The 19868-nt window shown below is 40.1% G+C and overlaps 2 protein-coding genes across 6 annotated transcripts in view; one reads left to right on the top strand and one right to left on the bottom strand.

Moving 5' to 3' along the window:
* Positions 1–17442, top strand: part of usp6nl (USP6 N-terminal like) — a 104335-nt gene extending 86893 nt beyond the window's left edge. For all 5 annotated transcript variants that reach the window (XM_041976976.1, XM_041976975.1, XM_041976972.1 and 2 more), the window contains 8 exons: positions 1745–1854; positions 3180–3228; positions 3438–3558; positions 3929–4023; positions 4144–4209; positions 5520–5619; positions 5710–5862; positions 14795–17442. In XM_041976976.1, coding sequence (XP_041832910.1) covers positions 1745–1854; positions 3180–3228; positions 3438–3558; positions 3929–4023; positions 4144–4209; positions 5520–5619; positions 5710–5862; positions 14795–16356 — 2256 coding nt within the window. In that variant the 3' untranslated portion in view covers positions 16357–17442. The remainder of the gene's footprint in view (positions 1–1744; positions 1855–3179; positions 3229–3437; positions 3559–3928; positions 4024–4143; positions 4210–5519; positions 5620–5709; positions 5863–14794) is intronic.
* On the bottom strand, positions 16491–18183 carry LOC121635102 (transmembrane protein 19-like). The gene is made up of 4 exons (XM_041978164.1): positions 18072–18183; positions 17919–17995; positions 17728–17821; positions 16491–16546 (listed from the first exon to the last, which is right to left on the bottom strand). Exons 1-4 carry the CDS (start codon positions 18181–18183, stop codon positions 16491–16493), a joined length of 339 nt encoding a protein of 112 aa, XP_041834098.1.
* Positions 18184–19868: the final 1685 nt, after the last annotated feature.

Here is a 19868-nt window from a genome sequence, read left to right as displayed (position 1 = left end):
AGCAAAGCGTCATAAACATTCACTTGGCAACTTCGTTTGATTTGATATCGGAGCTTCAGGGGAAGATATGTATTGGAAAGTTAAACTGTTTATTTTTGTTCAGAAAAAAGAAAAAATATATTTGTCCTCCCTTGAGACAAACTTTGGATCTCATTAGAAAGTTTAGCTTGTGAGATCAATATATCACTGCCTGCAGCTGGTGTGGAGGTGTAATGTGTTTGGGCACAGAAATCAAATGAATGAAACTTTTGAAGGAAAAATAAACGTTGCGCCTGCTGAGCAGGGAAACTGTATTGATCATTTATATTTTTATAAATGTAGAATTTTAGCTCTTTGGTCAAGTTGGTCTTAAAATTAAAACGGAAAAGAGCATGAAGTTGATTCTCACAGAGTAGCCACTCACTGCAACCTGCAGGAAGGGCGAGTTTGACCATATAATTCCAGTTCTTATGCATTAATTTCACAGCATTGTAAAGGTATAAAATTACATGCACAGTCATAGGTCTTTGATATATTTCTGTGTTTTGATGCCAACCTAATAAAATAATATAGCAACAAAGTAAAATAAGTCCCATTCCACCTCTGCTCTGTCAACAATAAATGAAAACTACATATCAACTCTGAATTTCTCTCAGAGAAAACAAATGGAAAAGGCTGCTGGACCTCTACCTGGACTTGGGAGGCTTCTTCTATTATATTCTACAGTCATTTAGCAGACGCTTTTCTGCAAAGCGATTTACATCTGAGAGTACGAACAACACAAGCAAGAAAGTAGGGGACATCATAATTAAGTGGTAGTCAGACTGCTGCGAGTCCAGTTGGACACAGGTGCTTCATGTAATGCTAGAGGCAGTATATTTTTCCCCTTCCCCTCCCTACAGTAGTCCTTTAATTACTAGATTACGCTTTCATTACACAATATCATCTTGGGCGTAAGTATGCGCAGCTTATTCAGTACTGAGTTGTGCCAAAGAGCTGGACACTCATTCTGACAAGTAGAAGAGTTCAGCTAAGTGCGGAAATGCTCCTTAAACAGCTGAGTTTTAGCTTGCTCTTAGAAGTGGATAAGGACTCTGCTGATCAGTTCCACCACCAGGGAACAACAGAGAAAAAGTCTAGCTACTGATTTTGCTCATTTCACTGCTTTTTGTAAACTACTTCATTAAAATGGTTTTGAATCCCAGGAGAAAATTTAGAAACGCTAAGAAAAAACCAGCAGCTACTCTTTGAAACAAAAAATACAGGAACAGTGGAAATAAAGAAACTCTTCCTTTGCCACACTTTCCCACTTGGACACACCTCTTCTGCAACTCAAAGCAACACAAGCAGTAACGTGTGGATGTTCTGCTGATCCATCAGTATTATTCAAGCTTTACTTGTTGTGAAAAGTGATAAGAGATTTTTGATTAATTAAATGTGGTTTTTAATACTGTTAAATCAAGTAATAGTGACATCCTTACTAGCAACAAGAAACAGAAAACCACCAGAATGAAGGTAAAGCAGCACACAGTGAATGTTGTGGAAACTGGATCAAGGTTTTAAATGGTTGTTCAACTGAGGATGCAGCATAATTTGTTGTCATAGAAACTAACTCTTGTTGTATATGTGTAGACTGGTCTGACTTCCAGCTCCTGTTTGTGTGATTTAACTGTTGTTAAGCTGTTGGTTGTTCTGTTGTTGTTGGTTGTGATACACTGTGAGTGTTTTTAAGCTCTGCCTTTATTACTGTTGTGCCAACGTTTAGAAGCTGAAGGCCAGAGCCAGAGGACTGTCCCCTGACATCCGACAGATTGATTTGGATGTGAACAGAACCTACAGGGACCACATCATGTTCATGAATCGCTATGATGTCAAGTGAGTGCTTCATGTGACAACAGTATGAGTTTGACAAAATAATCTCATTTAGTTTATACTACACCTCCACTTAAAAAAGCTTTAGCCGAGACTTTCCCATCAACAGGGATGCAATACTGCCGTGCTATACTTGCTGTTGGACAGAAACCTTTTATTTCTATATTTCATATTTTTTCATGAATTGATGCCCTACTTCATCATACAAATATATAAATCTGTTTGGGTATTTTCATCAATAATTACAAAAAAATTAAAAGGAATGGTTTTAGACTTAGAATGTTTCCCAGCCAACAGCAAATACTGTAATCCATTACTCCTAAAAAGCAAAGAGCAACAACATCCTTATTTTGGTAACTGTGGGTTTATTTCTGAGAATTTTCTGAAGTGCAATACTCCACCCTGAACATACACATGCCCAAAATATGAGCAAAGGATGAAGAACACATGCTCAACTTAACCTGGTCTGCCAGTGAAATTATGAAGGATTATAGTTAAAATATGTCCATATATCGTTTCATCTCTTCCACTAAACCCTTCCTCGACGCTGCCGCCATGATTCATCTATGAATGAATAAACTGCTTGTCTGTGTGCGCTACACGTCTGGTGGTGGGCGTGGCCAAGATGCAGCAGCATTGCTGGCTGAGAGATGGCGCTCACAGTAGGCAGAAATGTCGTTCATTTTTAATGTCAATCAGCCCTTGAACATTTTCGTCTCAACGGAATCTCATAAATGTCTCATCATGTTTTCGTCATCAGAGAGCCATTTTTAGCTCGTCACCGTCTCGTTATCATGAAAAAAAGGTTCGTCAACTAAATAAATTCGTCATTGTTGACGAAAACAACACTGATGTACACCACATAATTTCACCAGCAAGGATGAAGAGTAGTGAAGCATATTACTTGTTAGTGCTGCTCTCACTGATGTGACGTCAAGGAAACGGCACACATGCAACAAAACTCAGGAAGTTACTGTCAATGACAAAAACATAATTTGTCAGGTAACTCTGTCACGGTTGATTCCAGGACTTGTGAAACTTTATGGCTTTCCCATAAGGAACTAAAACATCTCCTTGCCTTTTTTTTTTATCACGTATGTTAGCCAGAGTTAACACCTGATTGATTTCCATATTTCTGTGTGAGGATTATCATCACACTTATTTTACACCTACATGAGCCAGATTTCCGATGGAATTAATAAATTATTTTTCATTTCATGCATTTTTACTGGATGTTAAAGATGTCTGAGTTATTAGAACACACAACCTGAACTGTTGAGTGTTTTCAGGATGATTGCGTTAACTGTGATGTTTGTGTGTTCTCTTAGACAGCAGGCCCTCTTCCACGTCCTCACAGCCTACTCCATGTACAACACAGTGAGTCCTTTTTACCGTTTTACTCCTTTGACTTCTGTTTGTTTCTACATCTTCCAAACTAGATTTTTAAGCTGCTTCAGGAAGTAATAAATCACACTTTTGTAAACTCTTCTAATTCATTTTTAACTATGAGGAAGAAAATGTGCTAATTTAACAGCATGGTGTCACCACATGTTGATTTCCTTCAGCTGATTAATGTGTGTTTGCAGGAGGTGGGCTACTGCCAGGGCATGAGTCAGATCACAGCTCTGCTGCTGATCTACATGAACGAGGAGGACGCTTTCTGGGCTCTGGTCAGACTCCTGTCAGGGCAGAAACACGCCATGCACGGTAAAACTGATAATCTGATTCTAGCTGTTCTGTTTCCAATTATTTTTGACCAGGAATTTGATCACCTACAATCAAGTACTTCAGAACAGCTATTAATTGTAGGAACTTGTTTTTGCCAATTAAATTTTCTGGCTTCATGAGTAAGTAAAGAATTCAGGAAGTAGAGATTCACACAGCAGGGGGTGGTAATTAAAACGGCTACAGCACAGCCTCAAAATACATTCAGATGAGCTGTTTTAATGTTTTCTTACATCGGTTTAACAAGCCAACTTTGTGGGTATAGTAGCTGCTGCGATAAAAGATGTGGCACAATTACAGAGCAGCAAGTTACTTTGCTTTGCACAAACCTTCTGTCTGTCATCACCTTCAGGGTTTTTTATCCCTGGTTTCCCGAAGCTGATGCGTTTCCAGGAGCACCATGACCGCATTCTGAAGAAGATGCTGCCCAAACTGAAACAGCACCTGGTGAGACACATGAAACAGATGTGGAAAATTATATGCTGCCAGAAATGATCAGAGCACTACAAAACAAACATATTGACCAGGATGTTGCAGCTTGTATAAATGCTTGTTGTTCTGCTGCAGGACAACCAGGAGGTGTTTACAAGTCTGTACACCATGAAGTGGTTTTTCCAGTGCTTCCTGGACAGAGTGAGTAATATGAATTTTAGAAGATTCAAGATCTCTATTGTCATTATGCAAGCATAATGAAATTTTGAGAACTCTCGGTTTAAGCACACACGGCTTTAGTGTCCGACCTGACACCTTATCTGGACCTGCAGCATTGTTGATGTTGATCTTCCTCAGGGTGGAGGTCACTTGGTGCAGCTGCAGGGTAAGAGGCAGCTGCACCTCTGGTTGTGGAGGGCGAACAGTACTTTTGATGCTTGGAGTGTCGAAATGTATGAAGAAGCTGTTTAAGGTGTCAGTGGGGTCGTGGCGGACCTGCTGGTCTTCCACATGTTCTGTGTTGTCACTGCAGTGCTCCTCAACGCGCTGGTTGTACCTGAGTTTTGCCAACCAGATTCCTTTTTTCTTTGCGGGCCCTTCCATAAGCTAGTTTGTCTCCTGGTCTGTAGGCTGCATCCCAGGCTTTTAGCAGGGACCGAACTGTGTTGTCTACCCATGGCTTCTGATTAGGGAAAACCGTGATTGTCTTTGTGGGTAGGACTGCACAGATGACGTGTATTCCTCCAGATAAGCGTCCTCTTTGAACACTCCCGAGTCTGTGTGCTCAAAGCAGTTCTGTAAGGCTGAGGAAGCCTCCTCAGGCCAAACCTAAAGGTTCTGGTGGTGGGTTTGGTGCTGCAGATCAGAGGTCTGGAGGCAGGGATCAACTCCACAGAAATATATCCTGAGGTGAGGAGCTGCTGCAGCCTTGTATGCTCCTGGAATGTTACAATACACCTGGTCCAATATATTCAACTCCCTTGTCGGAAAGTGTATTGAATTTGTGGAATTTGGAGAGGACAGATTTTAATTCCATGTAATTCAAGTCCCCAGCCACAATCACAGCGACCTCTGGAATAGCTCCTCCAGCACTAACTTAGCATTAGCTCGCAGCAGTATGTAGGCCACTGTGATCATGACCGAGCTGAGTTCTCTAACCAGTTTAAATCGTCTGCACTTCACTGCCAGATATTCCAGGTCAGGGGAACAGAAAGTTCCAATAATGTTCGTAGCTGTTCACCACGAGTTGTGAACGTACAGCGCCAAACCTCCACCTCTGATCTTACCCGAAGCTGCAGTCCAGTCGGCACAGAACAGAGTGCCCTGCTTTTAGCACAGTATATTTCTGAGTGTTTAAAAACCCGTTGGCCCTGTGCTGGGTTTTCCCTCTTTTCTAGTCAGTCTAGTCCTATTCCGACTTCAACACAATTTACATTTAGCAATAAATCAGATTCAAGAAGCTTAAACAACTGAAAACAGTTCCTCTAACCTTCAATTCTGTTTGTGTTCAGACTCCCTTCACCCTCACCCTCAGGATCTGGGACATCTACATTTTAGAGGGCGAACGGGTGCTGCCTGCCATGTCCTACACTATCCTCAAAATGCACAAGAGTAAGACTATTCACTCCACAAAGCTCTACCAGCCGGTGTCCTCCTAAAAGACTGAAAAAGTTCATGTTTGTGTGTGTTTGTGACTCACAGAGCACCTGATGAGGTTGTCCATGGAGGAGCTGGTGGAGTTTCTGCAGGTGGCTTTATCCAAAAATTTCTATTTCGAGGACGACGTTGTAATCGAGCAGCTACAGGCGTCTATGACGGAGCTCAGGAGGGCAAAGCTGGATCTGCCAGCACCAGGTACTACAAACTGCATACAGATAAAACCAGTTGTCAAACAAGGGACTTTTGGCCAAAGTGGTGACCACAGAGATGGCTTTTATCAGACACGTACTGTTCTGATCCTAAATGTTTTACTTAAGATTTGATTGTAAGAAAAATAAATTAACCAATTGTTTGATTTTGTAAGTTGTCATTTTTATGGGATCAAAGGTTTATTTTCTTCCACATACATCTTAAAAGTATCTGTCCACATATGCTAACACAGATTATATCAGCTGACTCAGCTTCCTGCCGTATTTAAGCTTGTAGCTGTGTGTTTTTCCAGTCTTGCTGTCTCCTCATTAATCTGCCTTCTCTCCCTCTTCTTGCAAACAATGTTAGCCAACAACAACAAAAGTGTGGCTGTGAGTGGCGGCCACATTCCCTCCTACTACAGTAACCGGTGGGCTATCCTGACTGGTCTTTCTTCCACATGTCTCTGTCCATCTGTCTGTCCCCTGTCTGTCCAACAGCACTTGGGTTTTTCCCCTTCACAAACTTTTATCGCCACCATACAAATGATATCAGTCAAAAGTATGGACACACCTACACATGACTCTTACTTTGAGCTCTAATCCCTTTTACTCCCATACTTGGATCCAAGTGGTTGTCTTTACAAAAACTGGTGTTGTAATGCACCCTCTAGAGGCTAACTGAAGGCACTGTATGACAGGAGTCAGTATGAGACATTGATTTGTAGCCAGTTACTACTAGGGTTTTGGTATCATCCACTAATTTCCTGAATCGAATTCACTCACAACAGCCTATTTAGATTCAATATGGTATCAATTCATTTACAGCTAATTGTGTAACACCGATTTTTCCTGAATATTAAAGACATTCTCAGAACTATCGTTATTAAACACTGAGTCTATTTATGTGACAATCAAGAGCTGTCATCTGGGAGTAATCAGATAACGGTAATAATCTGTTATGACCCATCTACATGCACTTCTGAAATATCAAGACAATCCAACTTTTCCCCCGATTCACAGCCAAAAATGCTGTGAAGGAAAAGAAAACCACTCAGGGTAGAAAAGAAGTCAAACTTTTTAAATGTACTGAAAACAGTTTCATTCAGTGGAGTCTTTCTAAAGTGCAGATCTCAGACAACATGTTGACGTTAATAGCACTTACAAAGAATATTGGATCCATTTTCAGCTGTGATACCACTCAGAAATATGACAGCAGGTTCAGCTGTGTGTGTTCCCATGATTGACATGATGGTAACTGTGTAATGGGCTCGACACACGGGAGGCAACGTCGCTCCTTCTCCATTCATTTCCTATGGAACCTGCGTATTGAGGCGAAAATCGCTGTCCTCCTCCAGCCAAGTGACAGGCGTGTGAAATGTTGCGCTCGTTCATGTAGACGTGCACACGGGACTTGCAATGCGACACAAGAAAATAGAAAAATGTTCAATTTTTGTCGCTGTTGCCTGGCACTACAGCCAATCAGCGAGGGGCTTCATGGACTGAACAATGAGAGCAGGCTAGACAGCGCAGTCTGAAAACACTGTGAAAACGGAAGAATAGATCATTTGAGCTTAATAAAAGGCAGCCGCGTGGCGCCAGAACGAATTAGTCCGAACGTAGGTTCTGGATTTATCTTGATCAGCCTTGAGGTCCATCAAATGATGATATTCACGATGCTGTTTCCTATTTTGTAAACTCGGATGAACCCAGAGTTGTCTCTCATTTTTACAGTAAACTGCAAGATTTCTATCAATTCGTGCAAAATCTTCTGACTCTCTATCTGTCATATTTTGTCAAGTCACGGACTGGTTTGAAAATACCAATATCATAACCAATCAAATTTCTTGGAGAAAAGTGATCTTAGAGCGCGATGCACGGCACTGCTGCCGTCGCTGTCGTTGATCACCTCCCGTGTGTCGAGCCCATAACACCGGAGCAGGAGAAATACTCCAGCTGCTCCTCACTGACGTGAATGTTTTCATCTTCACTTTACTGGGAGAATAAAAGAAAAAAATCATCTGATTTTCAGTAGGTTGGCGTGTTGTCTGATGCATGCAATCTGTCTGCTGACAGAAGTGGGATAACTTGTGTGTGTGCTCATGTACACAAACTATGACATGCTGTCATACAAGTCACATGAAATGAGACTTAAACTGACTTCTGTTGTGACTGGGCGGGGTGCCCATATCAGATTTATTTCGGAGTACGTACGTGCGGGGTGACATCACTTTCTGTTGTTACATGTGGCAACACCTGCTGTCTTAGCGTTAGCTGCTAATGTGAGCGGTAATACGCTGCTTATTAGTTTACAGGTGACTGTAATCCACACTGGTGAATGAAAACATCTGAATTTAACATGAGCTCGGCAGAAGTTGTTTTTGGATGGAAGGAAACAGGCAACCAGTTGTGTATAAATGTTAACATCTTGCTAACATGAGATTAGGTTAATTTGTCCCCGAAAAGAGAACGTATAAAAAAAAAAATAAACAAAACTGATCACCAAGTTTTCTTAATCAGTATTAGATTAATTAAATTCAAGTCAACTTTTTAAACCCAGCTCTAGTTATTACTGTGTGTAACGCAGCACTGTTCATAGATTATTAACATCATCACAAAATGGTTTGTTTTAGTCTAAATTTAACCTTCATTTCTTCAAGGCACAAGTTTTTGTTTTTTTTATTTTTGTTTTTGTTATTATTAAGTGTGTCAAAAAATATGAATCAGAAGATGAGACAACATGGATCCTGAACAGATTTAAAATACAATAAATGACCCAATATTACTGCTAGATTTTGGTGGGTTCTCAACCATTCACATACCAGCACTGCACCAAGTCTGGAGAGTGTGTACACCAATTTATCAGCTGATCCATATGAAGGAGGTCCTGCTCAGATCTTACAGCAATACTGACGTGTACATCCAGAATAATGTAGGATTTATAACCAGTGGATCCCAGTGCAGGTAGCACAAGCAAGATTACCATACAGGATAGATGCATGATGCTAACTGTTTTTTGTCTCAAACACAACTAAATGAAGTAAAATATGTACCTTGTGATTAAAAGTGGCAGTTTTGTTGACTTCATAGAGCTGTGGTTAAGGATATCAAGTCTAGAGAATGAGCCTGGCTTTGTCCACCATGTTGGTAGAGTATCACTACACCTCCAGTTTTCTCCTTAGCAAACTTTGTGAAAAACATATCTAAAAAATCTCCTTACTCTAAACTCACAAGAGAAGCAAAGTTTTGTTACGATGCAAAAACCAGCTCATATTTTACAGATCCTTATGAGCTACTAAACAACAAATCAAGTTCAGAGTTTTTTGGGTTTACCTTGTGTTTAGTGCCACACAATTTTAAACTATATGCAGCCATTTTACCATTGGCTTTCATTTCACCAAAAATAAGTGCCCAACCCAAATATCAAATAGCTAATGCTACTAACAGCCAAACTCTGTGATTCCCTGGTGTTTCATTAATATATCTCAATTAATTTTAAATTCAACCAATTTCATATTAATAGGGATTGCTTTTATAACATAAATATGTACATTATGCAAAAGTTAAGAACTGTTATTATTCAGTCCTGCACAAAAGCAGCAAGCACTTCTTGAAAGTGTTACAGAATAAAAAAGAGCAGAGCAATCCTTTCTTCCCGAGCCCACACAGTGGTGACAGTTTTTGTTCATTTCCCTGCCTACTGACAAGATAACAAGACACATCTCTACCACTGAAAATCTTTTGTTTAACTTCTTTTTTAACTTACATCTGCTAACACATTTGCCAGTTTGAAGGACAGATCTTTTTTTCTAAATGGCCATTTTTCTGTCTAGAGAGGCTGAAATGGGTAAGCAAACTTAAGATCTGCTGAAACTTCAGATCAGTGTAAATTATTCTGTCAATACCAGCTACATTATTCTGATTGCCCGTGTATCCACTAGCTAACCTTGTTCAGCTAATCAAATAATGAAACGCAGAATTGTCACTTTAATGATGTCGCTTTTTTAAAGCAATCTCAGTCTGAAAAGTCATCTTGTATTTAATCTGACTTCTACGTCATTAAAATGACAGTCATGACAATTATGTGGCATGGAGGAGGCGAGACACAGCAAGATCAAATGTAAATAATGGGCAAAACAATATATTATTTCATCTGCTTCAGTTACACAACAACTACAGAACTGATACACATGCTGACTTAGCATCCACATTTACCTTCATAAACAGTATGCTGTGTAATATCACATCTTCTGTGGATGTGGCAAACTTCAAGGCCATGGACTGTGGACTGGATACTGGAGTTAGCTGGTGGATGCATTCAACTGTAATGTGATCAACCTGTTTGAAAAAAAAAATCATTCCTCAGCAATTAATCAAAAATGACCTGCAGTGTGATCATAGCCAAACTCAGCTTAGAAACAAACAGGACATCAGAAGAGTTGCTGATGTTCCTGTCAAATCACTAAAACATCCAGTGACCTGATTTTTATCATTATTTGGACGTAAACACATTTTAGTTATTGGAGATTTTTTTTACACATTTCAATACACTTGGTTATATAAAATGGCTGTAAGATAATGTGTGATCTTGAAAAACTCAGTGTCAGCAAATCTATGCTGGCTTCAGACACAAGAGCTAAACGACTGCAGTTTTTTTTATTTTATTTTTTTTTGGATGATGCCCACACGTCAGCCTAACAGTATCTGCAAACAGGATGACATAAGCTGATAATACGGGTGGCACAGTTATACATTTTATGGCACCTTTGTCAGACAAATAATCATTTTACCATTTTAACAACTACCAGCGTTAATTTAGCAATACTAAAAATGTGTCACATGAACAGCTTAAAGTGTCATTTATTTCTATATTTTGATGCCAACAAAACAATATTGAAGCTGAGCAAAGTAACAAAAGAAAGTCTTATTTCAACTAAATCCACTCTGTTCTGTGAAAAGATAAAGAGTACACATTAACTCTTGATTACTCTCAGAGAAAACAGATAGAAAAGAAGACCTCTACATGGACTTAAGGGGCCTTTTACTGTAAGCTACCTACATTATAAAATTGTTATAAACAATTTCTTTGAACCTGAGAAGAGAAATTAAAGCCTGGTACACGCAACGATTTTTTTAATCTTGTGAGATTTTTTATCTGGTCGAGTTGAAGATAAAAAAATCTGTTTTTATCGTACTGTGTGTGGTGTGCTCCGAAAATGTAATCACAGAACAACACACACATGACGATGCTGTCCAGCAAGTCATCTACAATCTAGTCCTCCGAGCCGGACAAACGTTGAAACGTAGAAGAAGAACCATAGCAACAACCGGCAAAAAACATAGAAGAAGAAGCATAGTAACAATCAGAAAACACAACACACAGCATGGAAGGGGATATACAGGACGAGGGAATGATGCTGGCTCTTGGGACTATTGTTAACAGAAAAAGCCAGAACTGGAAAAAATAACAGACTGGAGACGGCGTGCACACGGGCTTTATTTATTTTCTTGTTCCCCAGCCAGCTCGCTCTCTGATTGGCTACATTCTGTGCCACATCACCACCCACGCAGTCACAATGCACAAGTCGTCGGCGTTCTTCAGAAATCTGCACTGAAATATTAAACATGTTCAATGTTCCCAATTGTCGGCTACGACCCGTTTTGAAGTGGATTATCGGGACAAATCGGCTCCTAACACACCACAGACCAAATGATGATTGGACAGGGAGATCTCACAATGATCGGGCGTTTGCCGTCCGAGGTTGGGAAGAGGCAAAATCCTGAAAAAAACAGCCCAAAAATTGTGTGTACCAGGCTTAAGAGACAGGGAAAACATATTAAATTTGACTCAAAGCTGACTTTTGCAGTATAGCTGCTGTTTTAGACAGAAATAATAGTGTAAAGTGAAGGTAAAGAAACAAGGCTAAATCAGTAATTAAATATGGTTGACACACTTTAAAAAAAAAAAGGCAAAGCGCTCACACCAAGCAAATCTTATTTGAACAGCGAAATTATTCTTTGAAAAAGTTTGAGACTGAGTTTTTCTCATCCATATAATGTAAAGTTTAGTGAATGCCATTTAACTCATCCATGGTGCCATAAGTCCACCGTAAGTCATACACAATTAGAAAATTATCAGGTAAACTTTAACATAATTTAACCTAATTGTGTCACATTTACAAAGCCAGGTGGTTATCGTGCAGGTGAGGAAACATTATTTTTTCCTTTCACTATAACTTTTTTATTGCTTGCCTTGTGAGCCATCCTCCACAATGCCACCTTAATGATTAGTTCCATAAGCAAATAATTACAAAAATAATTACTTAATCTATTTGTTTGGACAGAATAACTTCCTCTGCCATAGCTTCCAACTTGGGTCCACCTCTTTTGCAACACCACCAACACAGGCAGTAAAGCGTGTTACGTAACTGTTTTCATTCTGCATACGAGATGCACATAAACTGATAAGATTCGGACATAATCCTTTAAGTAAAGTGATGATATTGAGAGGTTCAACACCTGCACTTTTCCCGCATATTTAAAAAAAAAACTTTTAATGTAGTTTTGAACAAACGTCACTGTTCTGGTCCTCTCTTTGCCTCCTCTCCCCGTCCCTTTCCTGCTGTTCTGTGACACCGGCTGTCTGTGATCAGCTGATCGGCTTTTCTCTCTTGTTGCGTTTGTTTATTTTTCAGCTGAGAAGGAGGAAACCAGCAGTTCGGATGCACTAGCAAAATCAAGCTAAATTTATCAGCCTCATCTGTTAGTTTGCCTTTATTTCATATAACTTTTCAGTATCTTCTCTAAATCATTGGTGCTATAAAGATGTTGGAGACAGGTCTGATCATTTAGAGGCCATGAATGTGATGGAAGAACAGGTTCTAAGGTACAAATCAGAGCAGGACCCTTCTCTAACAAAGTAGCTGACTGATGGTAGAAAGGATCTATACTTAAGTTATGCAGGGGCGGGTATAGAAAGGTTTTAATGGGGGGCCAGGTGGTGTTTACATATAATATTGAACTTATTATTACAACTAAAGTGATCATTTAATTTAAGTGAGCACTGGCTTGCTCTTTCTGTTGATACAATACAGTAAAAACTGGCAGATTTCAAACATAGTAGTAAATGGTGATTAATCATGATTAATTTGTAAGCTGCGATTAATCTGATTAAAAATTGTAATCATTTGACAGCCTTAGTATTTTTTTTCTTTTAAATCAAAGTTTTCTCTGCCTGGACAAGACTAACATATGTAATTGGCTTCAAACCAAAATAAAATACTATTAACATTTGGCAGCACCTCATGGGTTCCCAGCCCAGGTTAGACGAGGAGAAGCCGCCGATGTTGACAGTTTGACATACATTGTCAGAATAATAGCATACCATAGCTTTGGCTGTTGGTTTAGACTACTTTATCTAAGGGGTGTATAGCTTTCTATGCTGTTTTGATAGACTGGCTACAATTATATTCAATATTTCATTTAGCAAGAGGTATTTAAAAGTTAATCACTACATGTTGAATCTCACCTAGTCTAGAAGAAGGCACAGGACGCTAATAAGTCGATGCTAAAATAAGTGTTTAAACAACATTATAGCCTCACTTGCTAAAAGGATTAACAGAAAAAAAGTATTAAGTAGAGTTTCATCAATTTTATCTGAGTTTTTAAGTGCATTTCCCTTCAAGTTTAGTCATGCAAGAGATGCACTTCAGCCATGTTCAATTATTTTGCATTATAATACACTAAACTAACTTATGGTGTCAGTCGACTGTATGGCAATGTAATTTCTGAGCAGAAAGTGGTGTTGAATTGATGGGTCATTTGCAGTTTTCTGTTCTACGCTCGTGCATGGGGTATGCTATTTGGACAGGTATGCCAAACCGACAGAACACCTGTTGTTCCTCCTAACTAAAAATATGTTTTTCCTGTAGATTCCATGGAAAAATATGTTGGATATGCGTTGGATCTATTTATGGTTTGACATAAATAAAAGGAAGTGGAGATATGTTTGTTTGGTTATTTGAATTATTGGACATTAAATGGATTTAAAAGTACAAAGTAGCCACGGAGTGAGAAAAATTATCTCCGAATGGGGACAAAAATGCACCGAAAATCCTGATAACCATTTAATAATCTAATTGAAGCACCCTGAATGGGAATCTAATTGTGACGTACCTAAGATGGCGCAACCCTAGTAACCGTGCTGTGTAGCCAGGTCTGGAATGAGAGCATGTGAAGCCTCCATGGACCTACACGGAGCCTATGGCCCTGACATACAGTTGTACAAATCCAGCTCGACTCCTGCAACACTTCTGCTCCACCACATGCTGCCTAATGGTTGGTTTTGGTGATCACTTACAGTCCCCAATACCACCCTGTTTCACATTCACTGTGCCTGTACAAGTTTCTTTTTTGTGTTACGTGGTTATTTTATATATCATTGTCCCTTCTTCTTTATTGTGCTGGTTTTAGAAAGGTAATCTTGGTGCCGAGCAGTTAAAGTGATTCTTTTTTTCCCCAGTGGTCTTAATGCCTTTACTTATCACAAGGTTCAATAATCGAGAATTATTTCTGTATGATTTTCCAAGTCTGGAGCTATTGCTGCAGCTAATAAAATAGAAAAAAAAGCTCTAATTTATATTTAGAGACCACTCAGCTGAGTGGTACTGTCCAATTAAGCTTCACATAGTGGGAATTAATTGCCAAGAATATGTCAAAGGTTTTTTTTTTGTTTTTTTTTTTCCCTGTCTGTGATCAAGTGTTGTCATGAATGTAATTCTCCTTTATTTTTACCTCTCTATGGCAGTGTTGCATGATTTCATGTCCCTGTTGTGACTCCTCATCTGTGTGAATCAGCACCACACAGTGCATTCAACTATCAGTGCTCATTCTGTTTTCTGATAGTGTTCTGATGTGTATATACTCCTCTCATCTTACAGGTAAAGAGGAAGAGTTTCCAAAGAAGCCTCTGGGGCAGCTTCCTCCTGAGTTGGCAGCAGAGGTGAACCATGTGGGTAATGGTCAAAGCCACGCAGAGCCAGTTGAGCTGCCAAGGGACTCTAGTCCCCGACCAGACCAGCAACGGGACAGTCGGTCTCCGAGTTGGGCGCGCCAGGACTCGTTGGACAGACCAATTCGCCACCACAGGGTGGACAAAAGGGATGCCCATTCCAGGGGATCAAGTGAGATTCCCAGTGAGCGGCTAAAACAGTCCACGTCCACCACACCTGAGAGAGGAGTAACTCCACCGTCAGCCACCATGCCAACATCACAAGTCACCACAGTGGATAAAGGGAAGCTTCAGAGCCACGCCATAGCCAACCACAACTCCAATGCAGCTTCCAGCTCCCATAGAGATATCACCCCCCGCTGGTTCAAGCCCTCAGAGACAAAGCTAGAAGCTGCCAAAGCGGCAGCAGCTAGAGAGACCCATTTGAGCCGTGGGACGTCTCCAGCCCCCTCTAGTCCAGATGACAATGCCCTGTTCCATCGTCGTCCTCGCTCCAGGGGACTTATACCCGGCTCTGATCGTGGCTCCAATGCCTCCCAGTATGATAATGTACCGGGGCTGCCAGAGCAGGATTTTGAGATCCTGGAACTTGAAAGACCTCCGTCCAGAATGCGGGCCCCTCGCAGTGAGACACCCTTTGGTGTATCGGCAATGCATCAGAGAAGCCCAGGCCGTGGACCAAGCCTGGCTGGAAGTGTCATCTCCATCACATCAGGGCCTAGAATAGCCAAACACCCTCTTCCTTCTTTCCCCCACAACAGTCCAGGAGGGGTCCCAGGCAGCTATTCAAGTAATCAGACTCGGTACCATGCACCTTTCCAGCAGCAATCTCCAGGAAAAACTACTGAGGTTCCTATCCTTCATCCAGCCTACAGTGTGAGTTTGGACCAAATGGGGGAGGACAGACTATATGCTTCTCCCTCCAGCATGGCATATGGAGAGCTAGCATACGCAACCACCCAACGGCACCCCAACAGCCGCTCCCCTGAGAAGGCCCTTATGAATAATTCCTTAGCCACTTACAGGAGGCAGCCACCACTTGGCTCAACCCGCAACCTCCAAAACACCCAGTCTCCTCCAGAGCTAGAAACCCACGGCAGGTCTACGCCCATCTACCGGCAACAACTCACATCAACCGCACAGATCTACACTCAGGTGGACTACAGATTGGAGGGGCATCAGAGAGGTGAGGCCCACCCTCATTACCTGCCAGAAGGCAGGTCTTGGCAGGCTGTAGATGGGCTCCAATGGGATCCAGAGAATGAAACTCTGCCTCAATCGCCAGGCGGGATGCCCCGCTCGCCAAGTTTTCAGCGAGCCCAAATGTCTCCTGTTCCAGAGTTTACTTTTCCCTCCAACCCAGACACTCTGTCTCACTACAGGACACAATTTCAGGAGCAGCAGCCCGTCATACGACAAAAGCTGTTTGGAGGACCACACTATAGGCACGCACAGGAAGCATTCGCCATGCAAGAGTCCATGCTGCTGTGATCGACAAGACAAAAAAAATGACTAGACACTGTAAAAAATAAAAACTGAGGTGTAGTCACCGTCACTGTGGTAAAGATGAGCAGTAGTCCTAGCTTTGTTAGGAATCTTTGTGTGAAGTACTGATCTCCTGACTGTCACACTGCATCGTAATGTTGCAGGACACACCAGCCATCAATGTTTTTACTGATCGCTTTAAAAAGAAAAAAATTACTGACTGAAGATTTTATTTTATTTTTGGATGTAAATCATTAACAGGTGACAGTATATAAATATATCTTTTAGAGTCTGATATGTACAGTGGATTTTATTAATATTCTGATTTACCAGTAGTAGGGGAGTGTTTCCCTGAGGAAGCAAAACTGATTTATTTTCCATGTTTATTTTTTTATATATTACGCGCAGGTATTTACATTAGAGATTAAATAACTATATGCTTGTGAATGTTACTTAAAAAAAATTGTCTGATGAATTTAATAGCAAGCAGTATTGGATGGGTTACAGTAAAGTTTGACGTGGCATGATGGAAAGAGCAGGTTGTTTAATTTTACACTTGTTACAGTCCAGTTCCAGCAATGACTTCAGAACTTCATTACCTAATGTGAAATGTATTTCTCTCCTACAGGCAAACTGCAGGACTTTATTAACGCATACTTTGAGGCCAGTCTAGTTTTTATTGATTAGCAACCCTAAATAGAGATCTAATTTGAGAGGGCTATAGAATAAATACTTGATTTACCACAGGTTGTCTTGGGGGTGTTTTTTTAATTGCTGTAAAATGGTTTCCACATTCTGAACAGCAAATCTGTACTACCCTCAGTTTGCTTTACTACATTGTTATTTTCATCTCTACTGTGTCAACTATTCTGACACCTCTATTAGCGTACAGCCATCTGGCACAGATGCACTACATGGTATAACTGAGTTGCTCAAATGTTAGCGAGTCACATTCCTTTTTATTTGTCTGGTTTTCAGTTAAATCAGAGACATACTATTCATTACATTCCCTATCTTTGTGGGGTTTTTTTTAAACTGAACTGCAGACCATTCTGACACTTTGCTTAATAAATGAAGTGGGGTGAAAATCAATCTTTGAATGTGTCTTGACCTGTGCTTTAAATATTTAGATTTCTACAAAGATATTGGGCTCATTCTCAATTAAGCCTCAAAGGATGAGAGGAATTTACTTTCAGGAACAGATTTTAACACACACATATATATATATATATATATATATTTATGTGTATAACAATATATACAATATAACAATAGCGAATAAGACCCGAGCATTATGAGAGTTTTTGCTAATAATGTCAGAGAAATAGGACTTTCTTGCATTCCTTAGTTGTAAATTGTATGATGCCCACGTATCACCAGCGCTGCACGCAAGCGCGCCCAGTAGAGAGAGACACATCCAGGAGCCAGAGTACTGTTTTCCAAAGTCAATGGGGATCTCGCCTGGACCAACCTAAGGGTCACGCGTCACAGTTACTTGCATGTAACGAGTTATTGTGCTGTGTTTTAAGGCTGCGTATGTGTGTCTGTGTGTGTATGTGTGTGTTTACCTCTATCATAAACAGCAGTGCCAATTCTGTAGGAACTCCTCCGTTACAGAAGACCTGAATCCAGTTTCTCTGACCCCCTAACACAGATACATTTTGTTCTAGAAAACCAGACATAACACAAAATGTATGCATCAGTTCAAGCCGTCGTCTTACCTTCCTTGTAGTCGACATCTATTTTCTTTTTCTGTGCTCCTCCCCAGCGAGTCAGCTTGGAGGAGGTGATGAAGAAGGTCAGCAGAGCAGAGAAGAAGCTGTAGTTGGCCATTGTCAAGGCAACATGATGCAGGGAACAAAATGACCCAACAAAGGAATAATGAAATTATTAAACAAACATTTTATATCTGAACCAAGATGGTAAAAGAGTACAGCATGGAGGGAGACACCAGATTATTAACCTGGTCTGCCTTAGACCCTAAACTGAATTCAGGATTCAACGACACATGATTCAAAAGATGGTGGGACAAAGGCATGACAGCAATATGTACATTAACTTACAAGGAACTCGTCAAGTGTTTTAGTTAACTACAAAAGCAGTTTGGACTTGAAAACAAAGATTTCTTCAGATACTTGCAGATAAGGGATTATAACACAAAAAATTAACGCAACACTGTCTGAGGAGGGTAATTCTAGGGATGGACCAATATGAAATTTTTGGCCAATACCGATATCTGATATTAATATTACGGATCACATTAAAACAAAATGGGAGAAAGAACTGAATATAGAAATATCACAGGAAGATTGGCATTCAGCGTGTAGAGCACAGCATTCATCCACTAGCGCCAATCACTCCCATTTCTTTTGGTTATGCTCAAAACTTAAAACTTTTTGGGAAAATGTTAGTTGAACTGTGGGTAAGAGCCTGGGTTACGAGATTTCTTATAATGTTATGACTGTATTTCTGTATCTTGAAAGAGAATAAAAGACTGGTACCCTAATAAAACACTTCCAGTGGCTTGTAAAAACAAACTATCGCATGGAACTAGTATGAAACTGAACCCCCAACCCTCGATTAGTAGTTGGATAAAATTAAGGAAATTTGTGCAATGGGAAAGTTGATTTTCAGCCTAAGGACCAGAGAAGCATCCGTAAAATTCACGGACGGACTACTTTCGGTATTTGCCCGGAATAATCTATACAATTAAAATCTACTTAAGAGAAGACATAAATGCAAACAGACAAAGACAAAGAAAGTTTGCCTTAACCAGCAGCAGACACTAACGGTCGCCCATACGCTAATTAAAGCACATCATGCTAGCGGCAGTTAATACCGAAAAATATTTAACTTTAAATCTAAAGTCAGAGTTCATTTTAATAACAACATATAAGTTCGGCAAACACTTACTGTTTTTGATATGTCATGGAAGAGTAATAGTAGTGTCGCCTGCCGATATCAATTGTTTGACGGTTTTTTTTAAAGTTAGGAGACATTCAAACCAACATGGCGACCTGATGTGACATAGGCAGCTACTTGATCGAGACGTTAGCTAACAACTTATCTGATAATAAAATTTAAATAAAGAACATTACATATTACACAACATTTTCATTTTATCAATTGTTCTCTGTGATGCTGGCGCCAATTACAACCTTCCTTTCTCAGTGTATTGTGGAAGACATTATGCCTTATAGTAGATATAATATAGTCATCTGCATTAATCATTCCACGGTTATGTGGCCATTCAGAGGCAAGTGGCCTTGTAACTGAACTAAAAGAAACTGAAATACAATAGTTTCCCCCTTCTTAATCAGAAATAGTCTCCAGTGACACTGGATTTAATGCAATGACAGTGTTTTTGACACAAAAGGCCTCATGTCCAAAAGAAATATTTTGCAAAAGACTACAGATTGTACTCCTAACATAAAGAATGGTCTCTGCTATTGTGCTGTTCACATTTACAGTTCACTCAGCAATAGTTTGATACAACTTGCCATCATCTTTCTAGTAAA

Source organism: Melanotaenia boesemani, chromosome 23 (genome assembly GCF_017639745.1).
Source record: "Melanotaenia boesemani isolate fMelBoe1 chromosome 23, fMelBoe1.pri, whole genome shotgun sequence".
In the NCBI taxonomy this organism is placed as follows: Eukaryota; Metazoa; Chordata; class Actinopteri; order Atheriniformes; family Melanotaeniidae; genus Melanotaenia; species Melanotaenia boesemani.
Note: the sequence above shows the minus strand (reverse complement) of the source record. Positions and strands in the feature narration are given on the sequence as shown.